We start from the raw sequence: 26,365 nt of genomic DNA, 5'->3' as shown, positions 1-26,365 counted from the left end.
ATATAGTATAATCTTGTGGGACCACTGTCGTACGCGCAGTCTGTTGTTGACATAAACACTGTGATGCAGCCATGACTGTGTTTTCCCCCCACTTGACATACTGTATACATCTTTCCATGTCTTTATCAGTTGGGATTGTGTTTTGAAACAAGTAACAACAAGCCCTGTTAACAGTGGCTTGAACAAATAATGGAGTATTTTGCCCATGAGGCAGGAGTCTGAAAGTAGGAGGTCTAGGCTGGTGGAACAGCTCCAGGACGTTGCCAAGGACACTCCCGCTCTCTTAGGCGGCTGTGTTGCTTTATGGTCTCAAAGTGGCTCTTAACTCTCAGGGAGGCTGAGAAAGCAGGCATTTTGTTTTATTGGCCTCTCTATTGGAGATGGGCAAGGAAGAAGGGTGTTGGGCTGGGAGTTGAGTCACCCAGCCAGCAGTGCCAGCATCATTACATATTCTAGAACATCCCTCTTTTCAGAGTGGCATTGTTTGGATGTGTCACAATTTATTTAACAATTCATTGTTGGACATTTTGGTGGTTTCCAGTTTTTCATTATTATAAACATGCTAATATCTAAAGTTTTACACATATCTATAATTAGTGATTCAGTATAAAATTCCTAGGAGTAGAATTAAGGTCAAAGAGTATATAAAATCTAAAGGCTTTTAATCTTTTTTTTTTTTTTTTTTTTTTTTTTTTTACCAAATTAACCTCCAAAATGGCTGTACTAAATTATATTCTCACCAATCATGTTTAAAAGAGCCCATTTCCCTGTACCCTCAAAACCAGGTTTTTTGTTCTGTCATTAAGCTGTTACACTGTGCCCATTAGTGTGGGTTTAACTTTGTATTAGCCCTGACCAGACTCTGAACTGCCCATCTCGGAACCCGGAGCAGTTGCACCCTTCTGTGTTGCGCCTGGGGGTGCAGGTCTGCAGGCTGTCCTGTATGCCCAGGCAGGCTGGCGGGGCCCTTGTCCTGATGGGCACTGCAGAGGACCCATGATGTTTCTTGTGAGCATGCACCTTGCTCATCTATTCTTGTTTTGAAAGTCCTTTCTGCCACTGTGAATTCATCATTTGTCCCACCTGAGTCCTAATTCAAGACCATCCTGGCTTATCTTAGATTGAGATGCACCTGGGAACTGGCCTCTTTTGGTACAGTTCACCCCACATCCTCACACCTCACACGTTGCTCTTACTGGCCTACCTCAGGTATAATGGCCTTACAGGTCTACGTCATCGTCTGTAACAGAGAAGGCCGAGAAGACGGTGTCAGTAGATTCTGGGGACATTTTAATCTATTAAGCTGCTTTTGAGACGTACTGCAGTTTCCTGGGGAGGTGGTCAAAAGAGTGAGTGATCCCTATGCATCAGCACTCTTTGAAGTAATTACTAACTGGTGAGCAGTTAGCCACTGTGTACGGTGCTTCTCATCCAATGAGGAGTCAGCCATGGGTGAGACAGAAGGACTCCCTGAACTGCAATCCTCTGGCCAGATTCTCTGTATGCACACAGTGGTGTTTCAATATTCATGAGCGTAGGCAGATAGTCACGAGTGAACAAATGCAGAACACAGGCCAAAGCCCCAGACCACATCACCACCCCTCTGAAATCAGAAAAAAAATCAGAATTCTGATTCCAGGAGGGAAATGATAAGGATTCTATTTCAATGCTCCCTTCAGGACCTTACCCTGATCTCTTGAAAGGTAACATCCTCAAGAGAGAAGCGCCGTCTTAGGGAAATCAGCTGTCTACGAGCTTTCCTCATAGGCATGGCATTACGCTTCTCTGTCAGTTACCACCACCACTTGGAAAGGAAAACTAAAACTTATGAAGCACCTGTTGTCGATCCAGCTAATGTCAGGAAGGTGATACCTGACCAGTCACTACTGTCAAATTTCCAGCTCACGGCTTCTACCCAGATCCCTCACCTTCCCCATGAGACAGTGCTGCTCAATATGGCATCCACAAAATCAATCCCTCACACAGCTTACTTATATGACAATATCACAGTCCCCATCCCCTTTTCCTTACCTAATTTCATTGTTACCAGCCCCGTGTCAAAGATTGTTTAAAACTCCCCGGCTATCAAAATTGCATTAACAGCCTCTGACCTATAACCGTTACTCACTGAATTGACGTGTGTGAGGTTCTGTGTGGGTGCTCCACTTGAGTTAGCTTGAACCTTCACAACAGTCTGGCAGCGTAGGTATTTTAGAATTATTAGTAACGTTGAGCATGTTTCATGTGTTTGTTGGCCATTTACACTTCCCCTTTCATGAGTTGTCTGTCCAGAGGCTCTGTGCCCACAAGCCATACACGTAGTGATGCCCAAAAAGTGCTTCTATTTTACAGTAAGAAACTCAGGCAAAGAGAGGCCACCTTTGCCCAGAGGATCTCTCGTGCCTGGGAGGTCGTGAGAGGCAGAGCTGGCGTTGGGTGCTGTAGAGTCCTTTTCACCACCTTTTTCATGCACCATGCTGCCCATCCACATAGCTCAATGTGCCAGTTTATTTCTTAGGAATGGGCTACCTATTTGGGTAGTGCAATTAAAGTTTACTTTCTGAATTCTCTATTTCCCCTACTTTTAGCAGAAAACTTGGGAAAGCCTAAGTCATTCTCCATTTCTTAGCCCCTTCCTCTTCCCCCTCATTTCCTAGGCAAAAATATGATGAGAGAGTAGCTTGGATAATGTCTAGCTTTGTTTTGGTTCTCTGGTAATGTGAATTTTTCCCATTGTTACCAAACTCCCACTTTTCCCACATTGAAATACATTTCATGATAGCTGGAGTATGGCAACAGTACTCCTGAGTATAGGCATGTGCCACCATGCCCAGCTAATTTCTATTTTTGTAAAGACAGGGTCTCACTATGTTGCCTAGGCCAAAACCCTCTGAAAAAGATATTTTCTAGTATCTCATGTTTCGAGTAAATTACTAGAATATCAAGGATCTAGGGAAAAAAAAAAGTAAATGCCATGAATATGTCTGGGATCAGTATGGATTTATCTCAGGATACTAGATCTTTAGTAGAAGGTACGAATGGTGAGAATTCCTCAGCAGGATTTCCAGATATTTGTTAGACATGAAAACACAGATGACTTGTGGGCTCTCAAACTCAACAGCCCAAAACAGTTCACAGGAAAGTAAATATATATGGGGCATAAATATAGAAATATGTTCTCCCTCACTAGTAATCAAAGAAACATTATTTTAAAGAATTAAAAAATTTTCATTCAATCAACACACTTTTTAAAATAATAACAATGTTAGTGTTGAAATGAGCACTCGCAAACTTCTGGGGAAAAAATGAAAGGTACAGCCTTTTTGGAAGTTGTTAGTCCTTAAAAAATATATCATGCCCTTTGACCCAGTAATTCTCTGCCCACGAAAGTAGTGATGGATTTAGACAAAAATTGAATGTTCAAATATATTCCAGGACTATCAAAAATCAAAATGCCCAGCAACTAGAGCTAATGTAATAATAGCATGGAATATTATGTCCCATGGAACATGATGCTTCCTAATATCCTTAATTATTCTTTGAAGTGTCCACAGCATAATCTTAAGTTAGCTCATGGTCTTCACTGCACTCTCAAACTTGCTCTTCCTGCAGTTTTCTCCATCCTTCCAGTGGCTTGGGCAAGAAACTTTGGGGTCATCTTTGACCTCTCTCTCTCATATCCCACAGTGCTCTGCAGCAAATCCTCAGTCCCACATTTTGCAGGATTCTTCCTACTTTCCAGGCCTTTTGCAAAGCATGAACTGCAAAGGCTTGAGGAGGAAAGAAAGCAACCCTGAACTCCCGTGAGTGGTTAGGGTTTTGGTTCCTAAATTAAGGCCCAGTTTTCCTTTCTCTTGAATTAAATTATCTAACACTGTCTTCCTCCTAGGGCAGAATCAATGGGCCAAATGGCCTCATTGAGAACATGACATCTAAAGGGAGGATGGCAGGATTCAAAGTAGTATTACAATGAATAGAAATAGGTGAGGGAGAAAGTAATGGGATTTCATTGGTGGTAACCCTACTTGCTGAGAAATGTGTATTTTTAGTGAGCAACAAATATTATACAGCATGGAGGACTATCAAATTTAAAAGAGACCTTAAAACCAAGTGTGTGGAAGCCCCCATTAGCTTAGCTGCTGTGGCTGTTAGACGAGTAGGCTTTGCCACTGGGTAAAGAGAGACTTAGTAGACTATCGATGTCTGATGATTCCCATTATTGGGGAGGAAATGTAATTTCTTCTCAACCTTCATAAGTTCATAGTTGGGACAGACTCCTGTAACAAAAGACAGATCAGCAAAAGAAAAACAAGCAAAGCTTTTTTTTATTTTGTTTTTCCCTTCAGAGACAAGGTCTCACTCTGTCACCCAGGCTGGAGTGCCATGGCGTGATGACAACTCACTGAAGCCTTGAACTCCTGGGCTCAAGCAGTCCTCCCTCCTCAGCCTCCCAAGTAGCTGGGACTACAGGCATGTGCCACCACGTCCCACTACTTTTTTTTTTTTTTTTTTTTTTTTTTTTGTTTGTTTGCAGAGACGGGGTAGTGCTATGTTGCCCAGGCTGGTCTTGAACTCCTGACCTCAAGCAGTCCTCCTGCCCCAGACTCCCAAACCACTGAGATTACAGGCGTGAGCCACCATGCCTGGCCAAGCAAGTTTATTAATGTGTGGAGGGCACAGAATGCAGGAGAAACCCCAATGAAAGGCAACTTCAAGGCAGTGGCACCAAACTCCGGCTTATATGCCGTCTTCAAAAAAGAACAATACATTTGTAGAGAAATGACAGGACAAAAGAAAGTAATTTTAGTCTTCCAAAAGGGGGAAACTACGGGAAGTTAGATACATGGGAAGAAACCAATGGTGTAAGGTTTGTTTGTAGATTCCTCTGGTGCTGTGTCTGGGCTGATAAGAACTATCTCCAGTAAAGAAGAATTTATATCCTGTTTTTAGGCAGAAAAGGAGAATAGAGCTCATCCTCTAGTTGCTGCTCTTTAATTACTTTTAGCTCAAAAATAATTTTTATGTCAATCAGGCATATTTTGGGGTGACATATTCTGGTTTCCCTTCACCATGAAATTGAGTCATAACATCAAAGGTTCGTCTATATCTCGCATGTACAAATAGGTAGAAAGGTTTATAATAATTAGGTGAGCTCATAGTGGCAGGTTGTTGAAGGGCTAATTTAACTCACAAAAGACCTCTTCATGTTTAGAATCCCAAGGAAGAAGTTTGGACTTGGTTAAGTTATCCTGTGATGATTTTAGAAAAGTTGTAAACCTGCTATCCACATTAGCCAGGATTCTTCTTAATTGTCTCTTAGGAGTCATTGGGAAAGTTTTGAATGGCCTGTGGTCTGTCAGGAGTAAAGGATTTACTGCCCTGGGATAAATTATGTTCTGCATAACAAACTTTACTTTGACAATATTGTAGTTTCCTTTGAAAACCTTATGTCCTTTCTGAAAGAAAACAGTAGATAGCTGGAACAGTCTTGGAGCTTATCTTTAGAACACAACAAAAGGTCATCCACATGTCAAACAAGAGTAGAATAACAGAGATATTTAAGGTCCTTGAGGTTGTCGTTCGAGACTTGTGAAAAGTACTGAGGGGGCCTCTGTTAATCTTTGGGGCATCACAGTCCAAGTATACTGTTAATGTTCCCAGGAGAAGGCAAACAAATATTGCCTATTTTGATCTAAAGGAATACTAAAAAAGTGAAATACAGCTGTAAAATATGCGGCTTCGAGAAGCACTGGAGATAAAGGAGTATTTGATTCTGCTCAGAGAATGACTATTCTATTTATGGCCTCCGGGTCCTGACCAAATCTCTATCCCCACCTATTGGGTTTTTTTACTAGGAGGGTAGGGATGTTACGAGGACTTGTTTAAAATATGATGAGTCCTTTCTCTATCATGCTGTTTGACTATCTCAGTCCTTCTTTAGCTCTGGTTTAGAGGGTATTGTGCAAGTTTGGGTAGAAATTTAGATGGATCATTTTGAATCTTGGTGGATTCAGCACCAATAATCCTATAAACAATTGGATGTTTGAAACTTTGTCCTCTTTCTGTTCTAAAGTGCCTCTCAAACAATTTTGTTCATCAAAGGTTCCTTGACTGGTGACTATAATTCTAAATTATCCTTGGTGAAATTATGGCATCTAGAAAAATAAGGCCACAAATCTGAGTGATAGCATAAACGCATTTAAGAAGCAAGAATCTTCTGGGCCGGGCACAGTGGCATGTGCCCGTAATGCTGGCTACTTGGAAAGCTGAGGAGGAGGATCATTTGAGCCCAGGAGTTCAAGACCAGCCTGGGCAACATAGTGAGACTTCATCTCAAAAATAAATAATTAAAAATTAAAGTTATGAAATTTATTTTAAAAAGAAGAAAAAATCTGAATTTGGATTTTTTGGATGGAAAAAGAAGCAGGAATCTTTTGAGGCAGGAGTACAGGCTTAGGTTTAAACTGAGACAAAGCCATAATTCTGGGAACAGTCAATCCAGAGAGTTGCTTGTGTAACTCAGGTTTAACTCCTCCCACCCTAAGCAAATGCCTGGGCCTTCCAACTACAAACCCCAAGCACATTAACAGTTCTTAGAGGCCAGAAAGGTTTGGAGAGGAGAACTCTCCCAGAGCCAGACCTCCGTGGACAAAGCAAGAGAAGACTGAGGAAAGTTCTCATAGGGTGTGTTTGTAGTCACCCAAAACTGGAAACAACCCTGATGTCCTCAGTGGGTGAATGAGTAAATTATGGTACATCCATATGTACGCCATTGTTTAGAATACTACTCAGCAATAAAGAGGAACCATTAATCCATGCAACAACTTGGATGGAAGTCAAAGGCGCTATGCTGAGAAGAAAAAAAGCCAGTCTCAAAAGGTTACTGTATGATTTCATGTATATAACATTGACAAAATGACAAAATTATAGAGTGATGGGGAACAGATCTTTGGTGGCCAGGGGATAGGGTTGGGAGGAGGGCACAGCTGTAAATGGGTAGCATGAGGGAGTTTCTTTGAGATTATAGAACAAGTCTGTATTCTGGTAGGGTGGTGATTACATGAATCAATCCATGTGATAAAACTTCATGGAGTATATGACAAAAAAAAGAGTGCGTGTAAAAACTGATGAAATCCAAATAAGGTCTATAGTTTATTTACAAATGTGCCAATGTGGATTTCCTGGTTTTAGTAATTGTTACATAAGATGTTACTGGGGGAAACTGGATGAGGAGACATGAAATACATGGGAATTATTTGTTCTGTTTTGCAACTGTGAGTCTAAAATCATTTCAAAATAAAAAAGTTTACCAAAAATTGGAGGGACTCTCTTGGGAATCTCTTCAGTTTTTACTAGAAAATATAATATAGAATAAAGCCTCTGCAGAATTATAAATTGAATGCAGTTTCTAAGCACTGTAATTTCATTTGTTGTAATTTTGATTTGGAAATTATTTTAAATATAGTATTAGCAATATTTTGTATTGTTGACAAAAATACTGTATACCTGAAAAGAAAATCCTTTGGAGAGTTTCCCTTCCAGATAAAATAACTCCTTAACCATGGCGTATGGAGCTACTGGTGATGTGGCTTTCGTCTGCCTTTTTTTTTATTTTATTTTTATTTTATTTTATTTTTTATTTTTATTTTTATTTTTTTTTGAGACGGAGTCTCGCTCTGCCACCCAGGCTGGAGTGCAGTGGCCGGATCTCAGCTCACTGCAAGCTCCGCCTCCCAGGTTCACGCCATTCTCCTGCCTCAGCCTCCCGAGTAGCTGGGACTACAGGCGCCCGCCACCTCGCCCGGCTAGTTTTTTGTATTTTTTAGTAGAGACGGGGTTTCACCGTGTCAGCCAGGATGGTCTCGATCTCCTGACCTCATGATCCGCCCGTCTCGGCCTCCCAAAGTGCTGGGATTACAGGCTTGAGCCACCGCGCCCGGCCTCTCGTCTGCCTTTTTAACCAAATCTCCTTCTGCTCCAACATGACTCTGGGATGAGCTACTTGCAGTCCTTTCCCTCCTCCCCATGCATTCCCCTTTCCTCTTAACTGTTATCTTCCTGATGAGTTTCTCCTTCAAGACCCAGTTCAAACCATGCTTCCTTTACAAAGCTTTCCCTGATGCAGGAAGCAGAGTTGTTCCAACAGCTCCTGTATCTGGAGTTGGAGCGTAATGTGTTGCCCTTTGGTTATTTCGTTCAGTTGTCTAGCTCTCACCTAAGTTCATGAATTTCTCGAGGGCCCAGAGTGGGTTCATTTGTTCCTACAGGTCCTGTGCTGGCACAGGGGCTGGCACACAGCATTGGGTGCTGAAGCACACACTCCACAAATGGTGATGAGTGAGTGAATCTGAGGCTCTGCAGTGTCCTTAGAAAGCAATTTTGTCTATTCTTCCTGCCTTAATACAGTAATTTCCCACAAAACCAAACATTAAAAAGGGCTCTGATTAACCACAATTAAACAAAGTTAATCAATATGTACAATATTATTTTCCAAACATTCAACTTAGTTAAGACTTTATTATATAAACATACTTCCCATCTTGCTTTTCATTTGTGATACAGCGTTGTGAGTAGCTGGAGAAAGATCATGAGTCACACTCATGGGTCTTCTTGGACAGATAAGATCTAGAACTTGAGGGTAGGATGTGGAGTCTGAAGGGGGATGGGTGGGATATTGAGATAAGGAGCACAAGCCTACCTTTAATCTATATTTCTTTTCTTTTTTTTTTTTTTCTTTCTGAGATGGAGTTTCGCTCTTTGTTGGCCAGGCTGGAGTACAGTGGCGCGATATCGGCTCACTGCAACCTCCACCTCCGGGGTTCAAGCCATTCTCCTATCTCAGCCTCGCAAGTAGCTGGGATTACAGGTACATGTCACCATGCCCAGCTAATTTTTGTTTTTTTAGTGGAGATGGGGTTTCACCATGTTGGCCAGGCTGGTCTCGAACTCCTGACCTCAGGTGATCCACCTTGGCCTCCCAAAAGTGCTGGGATTACAGGCATGAGCCACAGCACCTGACCTAATCTATATTTCATTTCAAATTTTAACTGAAAGAACCAAGATGCTCTCCACCCTGCAGGCAGTCACTCACTATCTACCCGAAGTGCTGCAGCAGACACACATGGCTGTGATGACAAATGCCTGATGTCCCTCTCCAGCTTCCTCCTGGGCAGGTGATCAAGGACTCCACAATCATCTGCAGGTCTAGCTGCTGTCCCCACACGCCAACAAAATGACTCAGAGTTTCATCATTTCTTATTGCACAATCTAATGACCATATCGCCACCTCTGGTCTGGTAGCTTCATTAAACAGAGCAGATGACCTCCTCTTTGAAAGTGGCCCTCCCTTGGCTCCTGAGACATCGCCTTCTCTCCACCTCCTCTATTTTCTTTTTTTTTTTTTTTTTTTTTTTTTTTTTTTTTTTTTTTTTTTGAGACGGAGTCTCACGCTGTTGCCCAGGCTGGAGTGCAGTGGCGCGATCTCGGCTCACTGCAAGCTCCGCCTCCCGGGTTCCCGCCATTCTCCTGCCTCAGCCTCCTGAGTAGCTGGGACTACAGGCGCCCGCCACCGCGCCCCGCTAATTTTTTGTATTTTTAGTAGAGACGGGGTTTCACTGTCGTCTCGATCTCCTGACCTTGTGATCCACCCGCCTCGGCCTCCCAAAGTGCTGAGATTACAGGCTTGAGCCACCGCGCCCGGCCACCTCCTCTATTTTCATTGCGTCCCTAACATTCCTCCAGGACTGAGTCATTGGTCTTATGCCCTTTTTTAAAAATAAAAGTAATAATAAATATGTTTCCCATGTCCAGAATTTCCCATTTTCTCTTCGCTGCTTTCTGGCATCCTGTCATCTTTAAAGGCCCAATTAGGTGCCACCTTCCTCCAGAAACCCTCTAACTGCTGATCCCCCTCTCATCTTTTTCATGTGCCTGGAATACTTAAAAGCCAAAGGTGCTTTCACTATTTAGCACGTCATATATTCTGCTTTGTGGCATCCCTTGTTATTTTAGAAATTACTCTTACGTCTTCAACCAAAGAAAGGCTCCTTAATAAAGACAAGACTCATGCCTTGAAATGATCCCGTGTCCTCATGATGCCTCACTGGGTGTTGAGCACATTTTGTCAGTGGTCAGTAAGCACTTGTTGGTCAAGATGAAGGCAATGCTAGGCTGGGCCGGGTGGCTCATGCCTGTAATCCTAGCACTTTGGGAGGCTGAGGCAGGTGGATCACTTGAGGTCAGGAGTTCAAGACCAGCCTGGCCAACATAGTGAAACCTCATCTCTACTAAAAATACAAAAATTAGCTGGGTGTGGTGGCACACACCTGTAATCCCAGCTATTCAGGAGGCTGAGGCAGGAGAATTGCTTGAACCAGGGAGATGTAGGTTGCAGTGAGCTGAGATCATGCCATTGTACTCTAGCCTGGGCAACAGAGCGTGACTCCATCTCAAAAAAAAAAACAGAGAGAGACAGAGGTTAAGGCAATGCTACAACGTCTTGAAAAAATAAGTATAAAGAAGAAAACTGGGCTAGGTGTGGTGGCTCATGCCTGTAATCTCAACACTTTGGAAGGCGGAGGCGGGCGGATCACAAAGTCAAGAGTTTGAGACCAGCCTGGCCAATATGGTGAAACCCTATCTCTACTAAGAACACAAAAATTAGTAATCCCTGTAATCCCAGCTACTCGGGAGGCTGAGGCAGGAGAATTGCTTAAACCTGGGAGGTGGAGGTTGCAGTGAGCCAAGATCGTGCCACTGCACTCCAGCCTGGGTGACAGAGCAAGACTCCATCTCGGGGTGGGGGAGAAAAAAAGAAGAAGAAGAAGAAAACCGGCCGGGCGCGGTGGCTCACGCCTGTAATCCCAGCACTTTGGGAGGCCGAGGCGGGCGGATCACAAGGTCAGGAGATTGAGACCAACCTGGCTAACTCGGTGAAACCCCATCTCTAGTAAAAATACAAAAAATTAGCCGGGCGTGGTGGCGGGAGCCTGTAGTCCCAGCTACTTGGGAGGCTGAGGCAGGAGAATGGCATGAACCCGGGAGGCAGAGCTTGCAGTGAGCCGAGATCGCGCCACTGCACTCCAGCCTGGGCGACAGAGCGAGCGAGACTCCGTCTCAGAAAAAAAAAGAAGAAGAAAACCTCGGAAATTCCCTTTCCCTCCTCCTAATTCTCAAGGGGTGAAATCTGGGCAAGTCATCCTGCTCTAGAGCTGCGAAAAATCAAATCGTCCTTCCAGCCCCAGTGTGGCGGTGTGGAAAGAGCATGGGATTTGGGTTCAGTTGGCCGGGTTCAGCTCTGATCTTGCCAGTGGTTGATCTTGAACTTGGAAAAGTCACTGGAATCCTCAGCCTTCATTTCCTCATAAGCAAAATTGAGGTAATAAAGGCTTTCTGGAGCTGGATGCTGTAATCCACAAGAGTGGCATTTCTGGTGGGAATTTCAGGCACCATGGTAGGGCAGGAGAGAAGCTATCTGCAGGTCTGCTGGAAGCTCTCCAGTGCATGTCCCCACTGGGGTAGGGGCTGACTGTCTCCACATAGGGTTAGTCCTACAGGACAGGCAGGTAGGGTAGAGTCTGAGGCCATGAGGAATGGCAGTCTACTGGAGAGGGCACACAGAGTTCAACAAACACTGAAACTTAGTTTGTCCTGGACATCTTCAGGTCGACTTTCTGGTGGAAAGGTTAAAGTATAAATGACTGTGCCCTGTCAAAAGGGCACAGAAGTAAAACTGGGAGGATTTTGGGAGGGGACTGGATGTTGGGTGGAAGGTACGAGAGCAGAGAAGAGGGGCCTGAGCCTGGGGTCGGGAAAGTAGGCTAAACAATTCACAGGATGCAGACATTTCAGAGAAGAGTGAGGATATATCACTTGGCCCTGGACAACAACTATAAGACAGTCCAAAAAGACATCGTTCCAAAGGAACATAAAGTGACATGGCTTGTATGTGTCCCCAGAGACATGGATGTGCTTTTGGAGCTTGAAGGATAATTAAGAAAACATCAGACCCACCAGGGCTGCTGCAAACATGACAGTTCCCTTCCCAACACGTCATGGCAGCTGCTGCAGCTCCTTTCCCTCTCTATCCTGAGGCTAGCCACAGATGGGCCAACAGCCCACCCCCAGAGCAGACCAAGCAGAGAGGTGCTCCCAGGAGTTACCAGGTTCCACCCTCGGAACCATCCTAAAATCCTATTCTGGGAAGTCCAGCAGCACCATGTTATATGCATTAGAGGAAGATTGTTTAAATCCCTTGCCAAGGTTCCCAAGGCTTCGTGCTGCATCTGTTTGCGTGTGGCCAGGGAGTGCAGCTAGCATTCTCCTCTCCTTCCTTCTCCATGTAGCCGACAGTACCGCCTTAGGGTCAACAAACGAGAAACAAAACCAGAAAACCACACTTTCTGAGTCCACCTGTCATCTGAACCCCCCAAACCCTAGTTTAACCTCTCCCATTCAGTTATTCATTCATTCAATAAATATATAGGTACTGAGCAGCTATTGTGCACTGAGCCCTGAGCCAGTATTAATTGAGGAAACGAATTGGCAACATCGCTCCAAAAGCACAGCTCTGTTTTTCTGCCTGGGGCAGCAGAGAGTGGATACCCAAGGCTGTCCCTGCTCTTTCCCTGCTCAGGACCCTGACCAGAGGGTCTGTGGCAATTGGGTCAGGGTGCAGGAAAGAAGACAGTGAGTCAGATATGTCCATGTCAGTGATCTTGCCTATCAGTAAAGTTGCTCAGCCCCCAAGGCAGGGCGATGGTGAACCTTTGGCTCCCGCCAGCAGTACCCATTATCCTCTCAACAGCCCCATGCTCAATCATACCGTCATTCTGCTGCTTCATGAAAACTGAGGCTTGGATACCTTCGCCTACTTGCTTGTGTCTCACAGGCAGCAAATGGCAAAGCCTGCAGCCAAGTCACACTGTCTACCTTCTGCTGAGAGCCTTGGATTGCTGGGTGACTCCATGGACATTTGTTGACCTAAAAAGTAGGTGTTTGAGGAACTGAAAGATCTCCAGCAAAGAACCTTTAGAAAGAAAAGATTGCCTTTCTATCTGCCCACCTAGATGAACTCTACTAAAATTGATTGATTTTAGCGATGAGAAATTGTTTACTACACTGCAGTGTTTCCATTAACCCTCGAAGTTATGGTCAGATAAAGTAACCTAGCCAGAACCTCCCCCAAGGACTCCTTCCCTGGCTAGCAGCTACAGGGATGTGGCACCATTATCCCAACCAGCCTGGGGAGAACCTTGGTAAGAGTTTAGATCTCGCCGGGTGCGGTGGCTCATGCCTGTAATCCCAGCACTTTGGGAGGCCGAGACGGGCGGATCACAAGGTCAGGAGATCGAGACCATCCTGGCTAACACGGTGAAACCCCATCTGTACTAAAAATACAAAAAATTAGCTGGGCGTGGTGGCAGGCGCCTGTAGTCCCAGCTTCTCGGGAGGCTGAGGCAGGAGAATGGCGTGAACCCAGGAGGCGGAGCTTGCAGTGAGCCGAGATCGTGCCACTGCACTCTAGCCTGGGCGACAGAGCGAGACTCGTCTCAAAAAAAAAAAAAAAAAAAAAGTTCAGATCATTATTCAGCAGGACATATCCAGGACCTAGGTGGCTGGAACTTCAGTAGGTATCAGGGTCTTAGAGTTGTGACCTAAAAATGTTGTGAGAACAAAATCCTGGAGGAGTTTCTGTCCCTACCTGAACCCACAGCCGTCCAGATCCCTGTCCTGGATCTGTGGGAAGGGGTGCATGCTGGGCTCCTGGCCAACCCTGCAACTACTCCACTTGCCCCATCTCTGCATTGACTAATCCAGCTTTGAGAGGCTGAGCCTCTCGATGAGTTAGGTCTTTGCTCAGCCATAAGAAGAAGGTGATTGGCCGGGTCTGCCAGGGCTTTGTGACCCGCTGGCTGGCTCCCCAGCCCCTCAGAACCCCTCAGCCCCACCTGCACATACTGCCTCCATGCAAGCCCAGAATAACCTGGATGTGTGACTTACGGGGGTAGGGGTAGCAATTTTGCAGATTTTCCAAACAGGTGACTTCAGCCCCTTGGGCCTGGGCAGGAAGGGGTAGCCCAGTGACAATGGGCATAGCCCCACTTCAGGAACCGGAAACGTGTTGGCTGGCTCTGCGGAGTTCTCTCTCCTCTGATCCCACAGCGTCTGTTCCAGTTGTCTTGGCCGGTAGGATGGCGTCTACAAAGCAGGCTATGTGGGAGTTCGGGAGGGATTGTGGTCAGAGCCCAGCTTTGGGAAGACCATGTGGCTGTCTCAAGGCAAAGCGGCAGAGAAAAGTTCCGTAGTCTGTCTCCCTTCTGGACTGGCCATTCTGTGGTCTCAGAGACCAGAAGCTGGCTGCGTGTCAGGCACCTACTCCTCAAACAAATGCCCTTAGATTCTTACTGTCTATCCCCGTGATGCTGACAGCACTTGCCAAATACATACTGAATGTCAGGCTCCGTGCTCAGCACTGTGTACACATGGCTCACTTAATCCTCATAACTCTTCTGTGAGGTGAGAGCTGTCACTGTCCCCATTTTATAGATGAGGAAACTGAGACCTAAAGTCAAGTCAGACAGCTAGGAAATGGTACAGTTAGGATTTGAACCCACGTGACGTGCCTGGAGATCCAGTGTTCTTAAGCACTACCTTTTTGGAGCTCGCTGGAGGCATGCTGGCCACCTCCTTCAGGACTGATAGACCTGGTGTGTCTTTCATAGCCACACTGGGCAGAGGGTGGAGGCCTGGAAACTGCAGGGAGTTCTTTCAGGGACCAGCCAGAACAGGGCTAACCTTGAGGTAAAAGGAGATCTAGAGAATTAGAGAAGACTGAGGGCCCCTAAATTACCCTTAAGACATATTTGTGGAAGATAGACTTAAAAACAAAAAGCCAAAATTAGATTTAGGCTGGTGATAAGGTCATTAAATAATAGAATGTGAAATTTCAGTTGTGCAGCCTTATTGGCCATCTTTATGATTTAAGAATATAAGTGCCTAGATCTAAGTGCAGTCCTAATTGCCTGGGAAGGAAGCAGATGGTCTCTAGAAACCCTTCTGACCATGGGTTAGTGGGATTTGGTTTTGATGACCATTTTTAAGGCCTCAGTCTGCAGAATGACCAGCAGCTTCCCCTTCCACAGTGAGAGCTGTAATTGCCTTTCCTAGTTGCCGGTGAATGCACCATGAACCTTATAGTCCTAGTATAGGAAATGACTCAGCAAAATCACCAGATTAAACCTCCTCAACTTTTCTTGCCCTTGACTACATTCCTGATAGCAGAGCAGGCATTCCCCAAGGCCACGTTGTCGGTCTGATCCTCGAATGTGGATCTGCCTGGATGGTGACATGCCACAATCCAATCAGGGTCTGTTTCTCCTAACAGTCACGTGTGCCAAAGATCATGGTAGAAACATGTGGATGGGGTTGGAAGACACTGCTACTACATCTCTTGGGACAGAGCCTGCCCACTCCGAGTGGCTACCTACCATTCACTCTGGGGAGGTGAAGGAGCTCTTGGGAACAAGTGCGTTATTATTAAGAGTTTCATCAGGTTATGTCTTTGCTGTAATTGGAGGCAGCTGGTCCACTTAGACCCTGATGCTTGGGCAAATACTTTATACACCTCTGCCCCCAGCAGCTGGTCTGGTGTGAGTCCAGGCCCAAGTCAACCCCCAGTGCAATCAGAAGTTGGACCTGTTTGGTGAGTTCAAACTGTGGTTTTGGGGGATACGGAGGCTGGCTCAGTTCAGTCTAGGATCTTAGAACAGCCCCAATGCTCCAGGCCCCTCAGCCAGCCCAGCTCTTAGAGGCTCCCAATTTGGGCTCTAAATTGAGCTCTGGAAAGGGGGGTTGGGCCGGGCGCGGTGGCTCAAGCCTGTAATCCCAGCACTTTGGGAGGCTGAGACGGGCGGATCATGAGGGTCAGGAGATCGAGACCATCCTGGCTAACACGGTGAAACCCCGTCTCTACTAAAAAATAAAAAATCTAGCCGGGCGAGGTGGCGGGCGCCTGTAGTCCCAGCTGCTCGGGAGGCTGAGGCAGGAGAATGGCGTAAACCCGGGAGGCGGAGCTTGCAGTGAGCTGAGATCCGGCCACTGCAGTCCAGCCTGGGCAACAGAGCAAGACTCCGTCTCAAAAAAAAAAAAGGAAAGGGGGGTTGGAGGATGAGGGATACATTTAAAGGAGTTTTTGCTCAGGACTTGGGTGCCACCTGCTGGCCATGTTTAGTTCTATTTACAGAGCCAAAGCTAGGAGAGGAAAATTAAAAGGGCATCCCGCCCTCCCCAGTGTGATGAGGGTATAAGGAAACAAGGAGGCTGTTTCTTCATGCTGCCCTAGCAAATGCAGCAGATAATTCCTGCAGAGACCTCTGGGTGCCCTGGATGAGTCCTCCTGAGCCAAATGGACCCCCACTAGGGCAGAGTGTAGCCCCAGTTGAGAGGACCTGAGTGAATCCTGAGTGGGGACTGAGGCTCTGTTCCTGCTACTAGCTACCTGCTTCCCCAGAAGCCCCATAGTGGGTAACAGAATGATTCATTGCTGGGCCCTGAAAGGAGCCATTTTTTCCAGCTTCCTTCGCACAGGCACTGCTGCACTCATGGGACCCTAGAGTCAGACCAAAGGTGTGGAAAATACCCTCCCGTCATCAGGCATTGACAAAACTGGGTCAATGCTGAGAAGACCTGGTCATTTTTCAAGTAGCTATGTGGCTCTTAGTGACTCTTAGAAGCCCTAAAAGCAAGGCCTTTAGTTGCGTTCTAAACTCTAGGGAAACTGGAGATTTTCGCTGTGTACCAAGGACTGGCTAGCATTTTCCCCCCAGATAAGTGGCGGAACATCCCAACGTTCCAGCCTTTGCCATTGCAACAAAAGCCAGTAAATCCCGGCTAAGTATGCATATCAAATGAAGGCTGTGGTTCTCATATGTGGCTGTGCACCAGAATCACCTGGGGTATTCTTTAAAATTATGTATATATATGTGTGTGTGTGTGTAAAATATGTGCATATAACATGTAATGTATATATAATATATTTTATACACACACACTTGGGCTACACTCTAGCCTCTTGAAGTCTCTGCAGGAGAAGCCGGTGGACTCTCCTAGTAAAGAACCTCTGCAATGCATGGAGGAGGCCTGAACCATTAGCAGGTCCAATCCTGTGGAACCAGGAAAGCTGCCCTCAGGCTGGAAGACCCTTGAGGCTCAAACAATTTCAGTCAAAAACTGGAGGATATGTTTGGACTAAGACCATTGCCTTTCCTTTTCTTCAGTAGTCAGTCCTTGAAATTCATATACTTTAAACAAAACAGAATCCCTAAAGTGACTCGGGAACTCCCAGGACCAACCTAAGACTACTTCTTGCGCCCAGAATCACCCCAAACCAGACCAGCCTCTCTGAGGCCTGTCAGCCACAGCTGGCCCAGAATCACTCTGCCCCAGGGGCCTCATAAGGAATGAGTCTCTGAGCCTGTGGAACGCTCTTGCAGAGTCATTCTGGACAGTTCCCGGAATAGCTGGTGCCCTCTGCACCAGCTCCTGGCCGTCCTCTTCATCCTCCCTGGGGACCTGGCAGAGTCTGACCACTCTGGCCCTGGGGCCATTCACATCCCTCTCTCTACCTCTGCGTGCCCTCCCCTTCCCGCTTCCTGTGGCACTTGCTGTTTCCAGCACACTTTTGGGCATTTGGTTATACTGTTCTCATGGGTGCATTACTCTCCGCAATAAGATTATGAACTCCTTGAGGACAGGGGCAAATCTTTTCAATTTATTGCAGTTCACAACATAATAATACTCATCAAAATTAGATGCCCTTTCCTTGACCCTACCCACTCTGCCCCTTCGGCAAGCTTAGCGTCCATCCATCCATCCACTCCTCCTCCTGTTACTTTAGGTGTGTCCTGGGAACTGGGAAACACTCCCCTAACTCCGGTCTGCAATTCCACTCCACCAATATGGTTAGGCAGTTATTATCCACCAAGAACTGGCGTGGAACCCGAAAGTGAATGGAACACAACCTGGCCATTGAAGAGCTTACAGTCAGGTGGAAGGGGCAGGCACACAATAATTTTTTTTTCTTTTTTTTTTTTTTTTTTTTGAGACAGAGTCTGGCTCTGTCACCCAGGCTGGAGTGCAGTGGCATGATCTTGGCTCACAGCAACCTCCACCTCCGGGTTCAAGCAATTCTCCTGCCTCAGCCTCCCTAGTAGCTAGGATTACACGCCTGGCTAATTTTTGTATTTTTAGTAGAGACGGGGTTTTGCCATGTTGGCCAGGCTTGTCTCGAACTCCTGGCTTAGGTGATCGGCCCCCCTCAGCCTCCCAAAGTGCTGGCATTACAGGCATGAGCCACCACACCAGGTCTCACACACATGATTTCAAGAGACCGTGTGGGATGCCATGAAGAGCCATGCCCAGGGTGCTGTAGGATCACAGGCATATGCCTCCCACAGAGGGGTCAGAGAAAGTCTCCTGGAGCTAAAGTAGAGTCCTGAGGCTGAAGCCGGTGGAGGGGGGATGGCGGGGGGATGGCAGGGGGACCCAGGCCAGAAGGTGATGAGACACGATTTAGAAAGAGGAGAGGACACAAGGCATCACTCAGTTGTTCAGCGTTACTGAACGTCTTGCCTGTGACAGGCCTGGATACCCCACTCTTGGCTTCAAGGCACTTCCGACACGGGGCACAGGCATTTAAAAGTCCAGTGGTAAGCGCAAGGGCCAAGATGCAGGGCAGTGGGCGCAGAGCCGTTGTGGAGGAGGAGACTCAAATGCAGTCAACATTACCCTCGGAAAGCTCTGAAATTGCCAGGTCCTGAGTCTTTAGGAGCTCCCATGACAATAATTCATTTCTGTTTCTCTTGGCTTTTTGGCCCCACCTGGCCTCCCTTTGCTGGGCAATGAAGGACAAGGTTTATTTTTCAAAGGAGGAAGAACTAGGAATAAAGAGGAGGGTTTTCTCTCATGATTTTTCTTCAAAGCATTCATTTAAGTTAAATGTGCTCCGTCCTGTGTGCTTGGGGTCAGGGGTGGGAACGTGAGGGGCACACAGCTCTGCAGATGCCTTGCTGAGCCTCCCTCTGTAAAGCAGTACTGCTCAAAACAGGACCGTGCCTGCAGATCCTCCGGGCATCTTGGTCAAAGGCAGTTTCTCATTTAGTAGGTCTGGGGGAGGGCAAGAGAATTGGAATTTTTAACTGGCTGATCCCCATATAGTCCCAGTGCTGCAGGTCTGGGGCCACAGTTGAGAACCATGGAGCAGAGAATGAACTTTCGGGTGGGGACAGCATTCCAGAGAGAGGGTGAGTAGGAAGCTGCCTATGGCTCCTAACTGGGGGAGCAAAGTGGGAGATGAGGCTGAAGAGGTGGGGTCCCCTTATGAGTTTGATAAGTGGTCGGGAGGAGTCACATGATAACAGCAGATGCCTGCAACAGATAGGGAAATATTCTTCCTGTAAGAATATAGGGTGTGTAAGATGTATTCTTATTTCACAGAGACACTTTACATATTAAACCTGGAGAAATATTCTTCGCTCACTCCAGAAACACATGTCCTCACAATTCTCGGAAAACACAGTCCTTTTGACCTATCTTGTTTCTCCATTTCTGATAAAGAACTGATTACAAGAATTATGTCCTCCTTTTCTTAACAGCGCAAGTCAGTTAGCAGCAGCAACTGAGCCCTGGCCTCTGTGGGGTGGGAAGGAGGCTCACTGCTGGCTCCACGCCAACTGCTGGTTTCAGTGCGGGAGCATAGGGTCAGAGTGGCCAAAAGAAGCCAGAAATCCCAAGTTGTTAAACATCTCAACTTTAAAATATTGGGCACTAATTCAAAACTGTTTCCAGCACTATGAGTGCTAAACAGTTTAAGTCTGCAAGGCAAATTCAGCCAAGGAGTGTCTCTTTTACGACTGCTGGCTGAAAGGACTTCGAGTGGGGGAGGGGGGTGACCAGGCCCGCTTTTAGCTAGATTCTGACGACAGCAGTGTCAAGGATGGATTAGGAGGAGGGGGAGACTGAAGGCTAGAAGGCCTTTCAGGAGGCTCCTGCCAGCCTGGGCTAGAGAGAAAATACAGTCAGCCCTCCACATCTGTGGGTTCCACATCTGTGGATTCAGTCAAATACCAATCAAAAATATTCAGGAAATAAAAAGGATTGTTGCATCGCCTACAGACTTTTTTTTCGTGTCATGATTTCCTAAACAATACAGTATAACAACTATTTACATCGAAGTGACATGGTAGTAGGTATTATAAGTAATCTAGAGAGGATTTAAATCATACAGGAGGGTTGTGTAGGTTAACTGTAAATACTACATCATTTTATATAAGGGACTTGACTGTGCATTGACTTTGGTACATGGGGATGTTCTGGAACAAATTCCCTCATGAATACCAAGGGACAACGGTATGCATAAATCCTGAAGGTAAGCAGAACGGGGTGGATTGGGGAGGGGGGGTTCCAGGACTTGAGGAATGAGAATTAATAGGTGCATGAGGGAGAGTAGGCTGTCTGAGATGACCCCGCAGCTTTCTAAGGTGGTGATTGATGGCTGGTGGTGACATTCACTGGGATAATGAATACAGGAGGCAGAAGCATATTCTAAGGGAAGGTTGTGGACAAGCAGAATTTAGATGCGTCTGCGTCAGCCACAGGAATATGGAATCTGAAGTCAGAACAGAGGCAAAGGTTAGCTGGCTTTCTAAAACACAAATCTGGTCAGGTTACTGTCTGCTGAAACCCTCTAATGGTTTCCTGTCATCCAAACAGAAAGTCCAGATTCCTCCTCCTGGTAAACAAGGCCCTGGCAACCTGTCCCTGCCAACCTCATTGTGCCACACCCCAACAGAAAAATCTGCTCCCTGGGCCTGCTCCACAACTCAGAGTGCCCAGAATAAGCTCTGCCTTTGTTCTTGCTAGACCCTGTTCCAGAACATCCCCCCATACCAAAGTCAAATACCTTCCACCCATCCCTTTTTACGTCTGGAAAATTCCTATTCTTTTCAGGCTCCAACATCTCTTTTCTGAAGCCTTTACTGACCCTGCCCAGCAGATACGCTTACGCCCTTCTTTGTGCTGTCCCTGAACATTTATGTGCCTGTTTCACTGCCCCATCGCTCCCTACTGAGGGGATCTGCCTGTCTGTAAATGCCTCAAGGCAGAGGCCATATCTTAATTAACTTGGAATTACTGGCTCCTGGCGCACATCTAGCATATAGTAGATGCTCACGAAATGTCTAAGGAATAAAGACCCTCCCTCTGGGGGTAAACTGTGAGGGCAATCTGGAGGGAATGTTTCTTACTTCCCAGGATCATACAGCCCGTGTCTCGTGACAGCTAAGGAGCTGCATGAGGCCCCAGTGCTGACCTCACCATTTTTCTTGCTTTCCAGCTGGGGTATGGCCGTCAATGTGTACTCCACATCTGTGACCAGTGAAAATCTGAGTCGCCATGATATGCTTGCGTGGGTCAACGACTCCCTGCACCTCAACTATACCAAGATAGAACAGCTCTGTTCAGGTAGGAGGCTGGGAATATGGGAAGTGGCCCTGCCGGAAGGAAAGGAAAGAAAGGTCAGAAGGCAGAGCAGCCACGGCAGGGAATATACAGTCATGCATGGCTGAATGACTGATGTGCCCAGAGAAATGCATCCTTAGGCGATGCTGTTATTGTGTGAACATCACAGAGTGTATTTACACAAACCTGGATGGCGTAACCTACTACATTCCTCGGCTATATGGTATAGCCTACTACTCCTAGGCTAAAAACAAGCACAGCATGTTTCTGTACTAAATACGGCAGACAGTTTTAACACATGGTAAGTATTTGCACATCTAAACACACCTAAACATAAAAAAGGTACAATAAAAAGATGGTATTATAATCCTATGGGATCACCATCATATATGTGGTTCATCGCTGACCAAACCATCATTATGCAGCCCATGGCTGTAGCTTGTGACTAGACTAAGGAGGAGAGCTGGAGGCCCTGAACCAGTCAGACTATCTGGAGCTGAAGTCAAGAAATGGAAGCAGGGAAAGAGAAGAGCAGGAGAGGCACCGTGAAGGACTGCAGGGAAAGGAGGAGCGGGGAGCTGAGAGCCAGGATGGCGGCAGAGCCACAAGTCTGACCTCATCTCTCTGGGTCCAGCTCTCAGCTCTTCTGGTGGTGCAACCTTTGGCAATTCACTCTGCTGCCTTAGGCCTCAGTTTTCCCATCCATAAGATGGAGACAATATCACCAAGTAACTAGAGTTGCTATTGGGATTACCCTACCTACATGCAGTGTGTGATGTGGTACTGGTACATAATGTGCATCAATAAATAGTCATCGCTCTTCTTCGTGGAAAGCTGGGGGGATTCTGGCCATGTCTATCCTGAAAGTAGGACTGGCCCCAGCCTCAGAACAAGGAGAGAGAAGAGGAGATGGGGTTTGGGGAAGTGAGAGAGCAGCCCACAGAAGGAGAGCAGCAAGAACCCTCAGCCAGCTGTCCTTCTCCACAGGGGCAGCCTACTGCCAGTTCATGGACATGCTCTTCCCTGGCTGTGTGCACTTGAGGAAAGTGAAGTTCCAGGCCAAACTAGAGCATGAATACATCCACAACTTCAAGGTGCTGCAAGCAGCTTTCAAGAAGATGGGTGTTGACAAAGTAGGTGCCTGCGCTCCGGGGAGGGGCCCAAGGAGCAGTGTGACCCTGGGGAAGAAGAGGACCCATCAGCCCGGGCAACTGGGGCTCCTGGGGTCATTCCAGTGCTCGCGCCTCCCTCCACCTCCCAACTCTCCAGAGGGAATTTTCCCCCTTTTCAAGGCACAATGGAAGAGCCCACAACACTTGCCATCCCATCATGACAACAGTCCTTTCCCTTCCTCCTCTCTGGACCCTGCCCTCCCTAACACTGAGCTCTGTGTACCGCTCCTGTGAAGTTCCACCTCTCTCTGTCTCTGTAGGGCCCAAGAAAGTGTCTTTGCTCACTCTCCTGCCTCGGTGGCTGCAGACCCCCAGCCCACACGCAGGCAGTAGAGCCGAGGGACGCCTCCCCACACAGTTCTTCCACACGGTGCCTGTAGAGAAGGGATGCCTCTGGATCTGAGACCAGGGCCTGCCAGCCTACCTGTCTGCTGTGGTGCCGTGGGAGGGGGGCAAGTGGAGAAAGTGGAGGACGCTGCAGCCCAGGGGCTGGCTTTCCTGAGAGCAGTGGCCCTCAGCAGAGAAAGGCGGCCCTACAGCAGCAGGTGGCTAAAGTACTCTGCTTATGTGGTCTATTTCAGATCATTCCTGTAGAGAAATTAGTGAAAGGAAAATTCCAAGATAATTTTGAGTTTATTCAGTGGTTTAAGAAATTCTTTGACGCAAACTATGATGGAAAGGATTACAACCCTCTGCTGGCGCGGCAGGGCCAGGACGTAGCGCCACCTCCTAACCCAGGTGATCAGATCTTCAACAAATCCAAGAAACTCATTGGCACAGCAGGTAACGTGCCCGAGCCGGGGGAGGGAGCATGGGGGGCCGGGCCGGCAGGCCTCTACAGCCAGGAATGCCCCCTGGGCCACGGCCCGGCCCTGCCAGCCTGGAGGAGACTTGTTATCACGGAGTTCAGATGACGCCGCCTGCTGGCCGCTTAGACCGGGGGAGTGAAAGTAGTGGGTGAGAGAGCTCCACAAATTGCTCCAAGAGGAGAGCCACCAGCACCAGCCATGGTGGCAGCTGGGGTAGGAGGCCCAAGACACTTTGTTTCGTAGCACGAGCTAACTTGTTTGCCTCAAGATGGTGGGGCAGCAAGGTGACTTGGTTTCTCCGTCCAGGTGCATCCAGGCCAAGAGCCTGGTGCCAGCACCACAGCCCCTTCTTGCCCCCTGCCCACTCGATGGCCAGAGCAGGAGTTACCAAGCTGGATCACACCTTTCCCTACTCCAAAGGCCCAACAGTCCTAAGTCCTCGAAAGATGAGTCTCTAGAAACGAGGCTTTGTCTGAGTCCTGGAGGGGAAGGGAGAGAAGCAATAGGGCCTTTGGGAAGCAGCAGCGTTGGGAGGGGAAGGGAGAGAAGCAGCCCCAGCCCGCGTCGGACCCCGTCATAGCAGAGCCACCTCCTCTGTCTGCACTGCCGTTCTGCCTGGGCCTGCCCCACTCGCCCGCCTGCTTGCTTCGCACTAGAAACAGCCCGCTCTGTCTAGGGAGGTGCAGTCACTAGTGAGCAGTTCGCCACGGCATGCTGGCTGCGCTGGGGAGGAGCTGGGGTCCCTGATTTGGCCACTGCTGTACAGATACCTGGTCCAGCCCAGCAGAGGGCAACAGAGCCCATCCTGACATAGGGCCCCAGGAGGGACAGCCACCCAGAGACGATGGCTTTGGGCTGGGGCTTCTGTTAGGAAAGGCCCTGTGCCAGCTGCCTTTCCTCTAGCTATCAGTATGAGAGGGACCCGAACCGTTCCAACTCCGCTTCCCCAAATTTGCCGTCCTAATTTCTCTCCTCTATCCCTCAGGCCAACTCTCTCCCGGCCCCAACACCTCATACCTTCTTTAGTTCCTTATAGTTTCTGCTGTCCCAGGCTTGCCAAACGGCTGCCCAGCTGCTGGAGTGTCCATGTGGCCAAGGCTCGGGGCCTAGCTGTAGATGGCCGTCCTGGGGTGGGGGCAGGGGGGTAAGAGTGCCTGCCTGTCGCATGGGCCTGCCCCCGCAGTCCTCACACCAGGCTGTCTCCTGCCGCGTGTGCTGTGGGCTCACGTGGACTCACCTGGCTCTTTTCCTCTGGGCAGTTCCACAGAGGACGTCCCCCACAGGCCCAAAAAACATGCAGACCTCTGGCCGGCTGAGCAACGTGGCCCCCCCCTGCATTCTCCGGAAGAATCCTCCATCAGCCCGAAATGGTGGCCATGAGACTGATGCCCAAATTCTTGAACTCAACCAACAGGTGAGTGGGATGGGTAAGGGTAGCTGAGATAGCCCTGTCACCAAAGCCAGGCCCTTGGGGTGTCTGCAGGGACAAGAAAGGGCAGGCAGGGGAGCCTGAGGTGGGGACCTCTGACTTGACACCACTTTGTCACAAGCAGCTGGTGGACTTGAAGCTGACAGTGGATGGGCTGGAGAAGGAACGTGACTTCTACTTCAGCAAACTTCGTGACATCGAGCTCATCTGCCAGGAGCATGAAAGTGAAAACAGCCCTGTTATCTCAGGCATCATTGGCATCCTCTATGCAACGGAGGTGAGCACTCCCAGGCCCATTGGGCACTCCCCAGTCTGGCCTGGCCCTAAGACCAAAAGTGTGATAGGGCCAGAAGGGACCGTGGAGAAAATTTACTGATGAGAGAGAGGTAAAGTTACTAGCCCAGGGTCACCTATTAGCAGGGCTCCCAGGCTCTTGACCCCTTGCTCTTCAGCTGCCTACAGAACCTGAGAAGCCCTGACTGGCCTGCCTGGCCCACCACTTTCCTCTCTTTCCCCCCCTCCAGGAAGGATTCGCACCCCCTGAGGACGATGAGATTGAAGAGCATCAACAAGAAGACCAGGACGAATACTGAGGGCGGCCGCAGCCCTGGCTGACTGCACGGCTTCCCCATGCCTCCCTCCCTGCTCCACTCCCACATTATAGTCCTTTCCTAACACGGTCGGCCGGGTGCTTTGTGTCAGTGCCGCAGCACTGGGGAGCCAGACGAGCGGGGCTTGGGGGCATGGGGCCGGAAAGCAGGCAGAAGCCCGTCCTGGGTGGCGCTGGCCCAGTTGGCGGGACCCCTGTCCACACCCACCCTATTTATTTCTGTTGTCTCTCTGTTGTGTCACCCAACATTTCCCAGGGTGCTGCTGCCACCCGCCCCAGCCAGCCACCTGCTCCCGACAGCCAGCAGCTGTGTATTTGACAAAGTCATTGGTATATTTTTACTTACTGGATTCTCCTTGCACTTTACCTGTTCTTTTCCAGAGCTGACAGCACGGGCTCGGGGCAGTGTGCCTGGCTTGGCTTCCCTTCCCCATGGCTGGGGGCTGGGGCTGGACTCACCCATTCTAATTTATTTTGTCTTTTGGCTTCTCAGTAACTGAGGGGAAGGCTGATGTCAGGAGAGGGAGAGGGGGCTGAGGAGGTAGTGCCGTAGGCCCAGGGGGTCAGGGAGAGGGAGGGGGGCATGTGAGGGATGGAAATGACCTCCTGGCACCAGGCTCACCCACCCAAGGCCCCCTGCCCCAGCACCGAAGCCCAGTGCTGCCCTGAGGCCCCCAGCCACTCCCTCCAGCAGCCTGGTTCACCACACAGACTCTGCCTGGACCCCATTGTCTGTCTGCTTCCCACCCGCCCTGCCCACCCCCTGCCCCTCAGGCACCAGCCTGCATATGTGTTCACTTTTATTTAAATAAACTTGTGCGGTAAAAGT

General features: G+C 48.1%; 1 protein-coding gene and 1 long non-coding RNA gene across 5 annotated transcripts in view; one reads left to right on the top strand and one right to left on the bottom strand.

Annotated features, from left to right (window-relative positions):
• MAPRE3 (microtubule associated protein RP/EB family member 3) overlaps positions 1–26,365 on the top strand; it is a 420,985-nt gene extending 394,620 nt beyond the window's left edge. For 2 of the 4 annotated variants that reach the window (XM_050753844.1, XM_050753843.1), the window contains 6 exons: positions 21,392–21,519; positions 22,504–22,649; positions 23,270–23,471; positions 24,757–24,911; positions 25,051–25,203; positions 25,451–26,365. In XM_050753844.1, the coding sequence (XP_050609801.1) occupies positions 21,399–21,519; positions 22,504–22,649; positions 23,270–23,471; positions 24,757–24,911; positions 25,051–25,203; positions 25,451–25,519 (846 nt within the window). In that variant the 5' untranslated portion in view covers positions 21,392–21,398 and the 3' untranslated portion in view covers positions 25,520–26,365. The remainder of the gene's footprint in view (positions 1–21,391; positions 21,520–22,503; positions 22,650–23,269; positions 23,472–24,756; positions 24,912–25,050; positions 25,204–25,450) is intronic. The other 2 variants (XM_050753841.1, XM_050753842.1) reach the window with 2 other exon arrangements.
• Positions 12,279–13,851, bottom strand: LOC126933762 (uncharacterized). Its single transcript, XR_007718723.1, has 3 exons — positions 13,703–13,851; positions 12,863–12,981; positions 12,279–12,357 (listed from the first exon to the last, which is right to left on the bottom strand). It is a non-coding gene; the product is annotated as an uncharacterized LOC126933762 (long non-coding RNA).

Source organism: Macaca thibetana, chromosome 13 (assembly GCF_024542745.1).
Source record: "Macaca thibetana thibetana isolate TM-01 chromosome 13, ASM2454274v1, whole genome shotgun sequence".
Lineage (NCBI taxonomy): Eukaryota > Metazoa > Chordata > Mammalia > Primates > Cercopithecidae > Macaca > Macaca thibetana.
The sequence above is the reverse complement of the archived record's forward strand: the minus strand, read 5'-3'. Positions and strand labels throughout refer to the sequence as shown.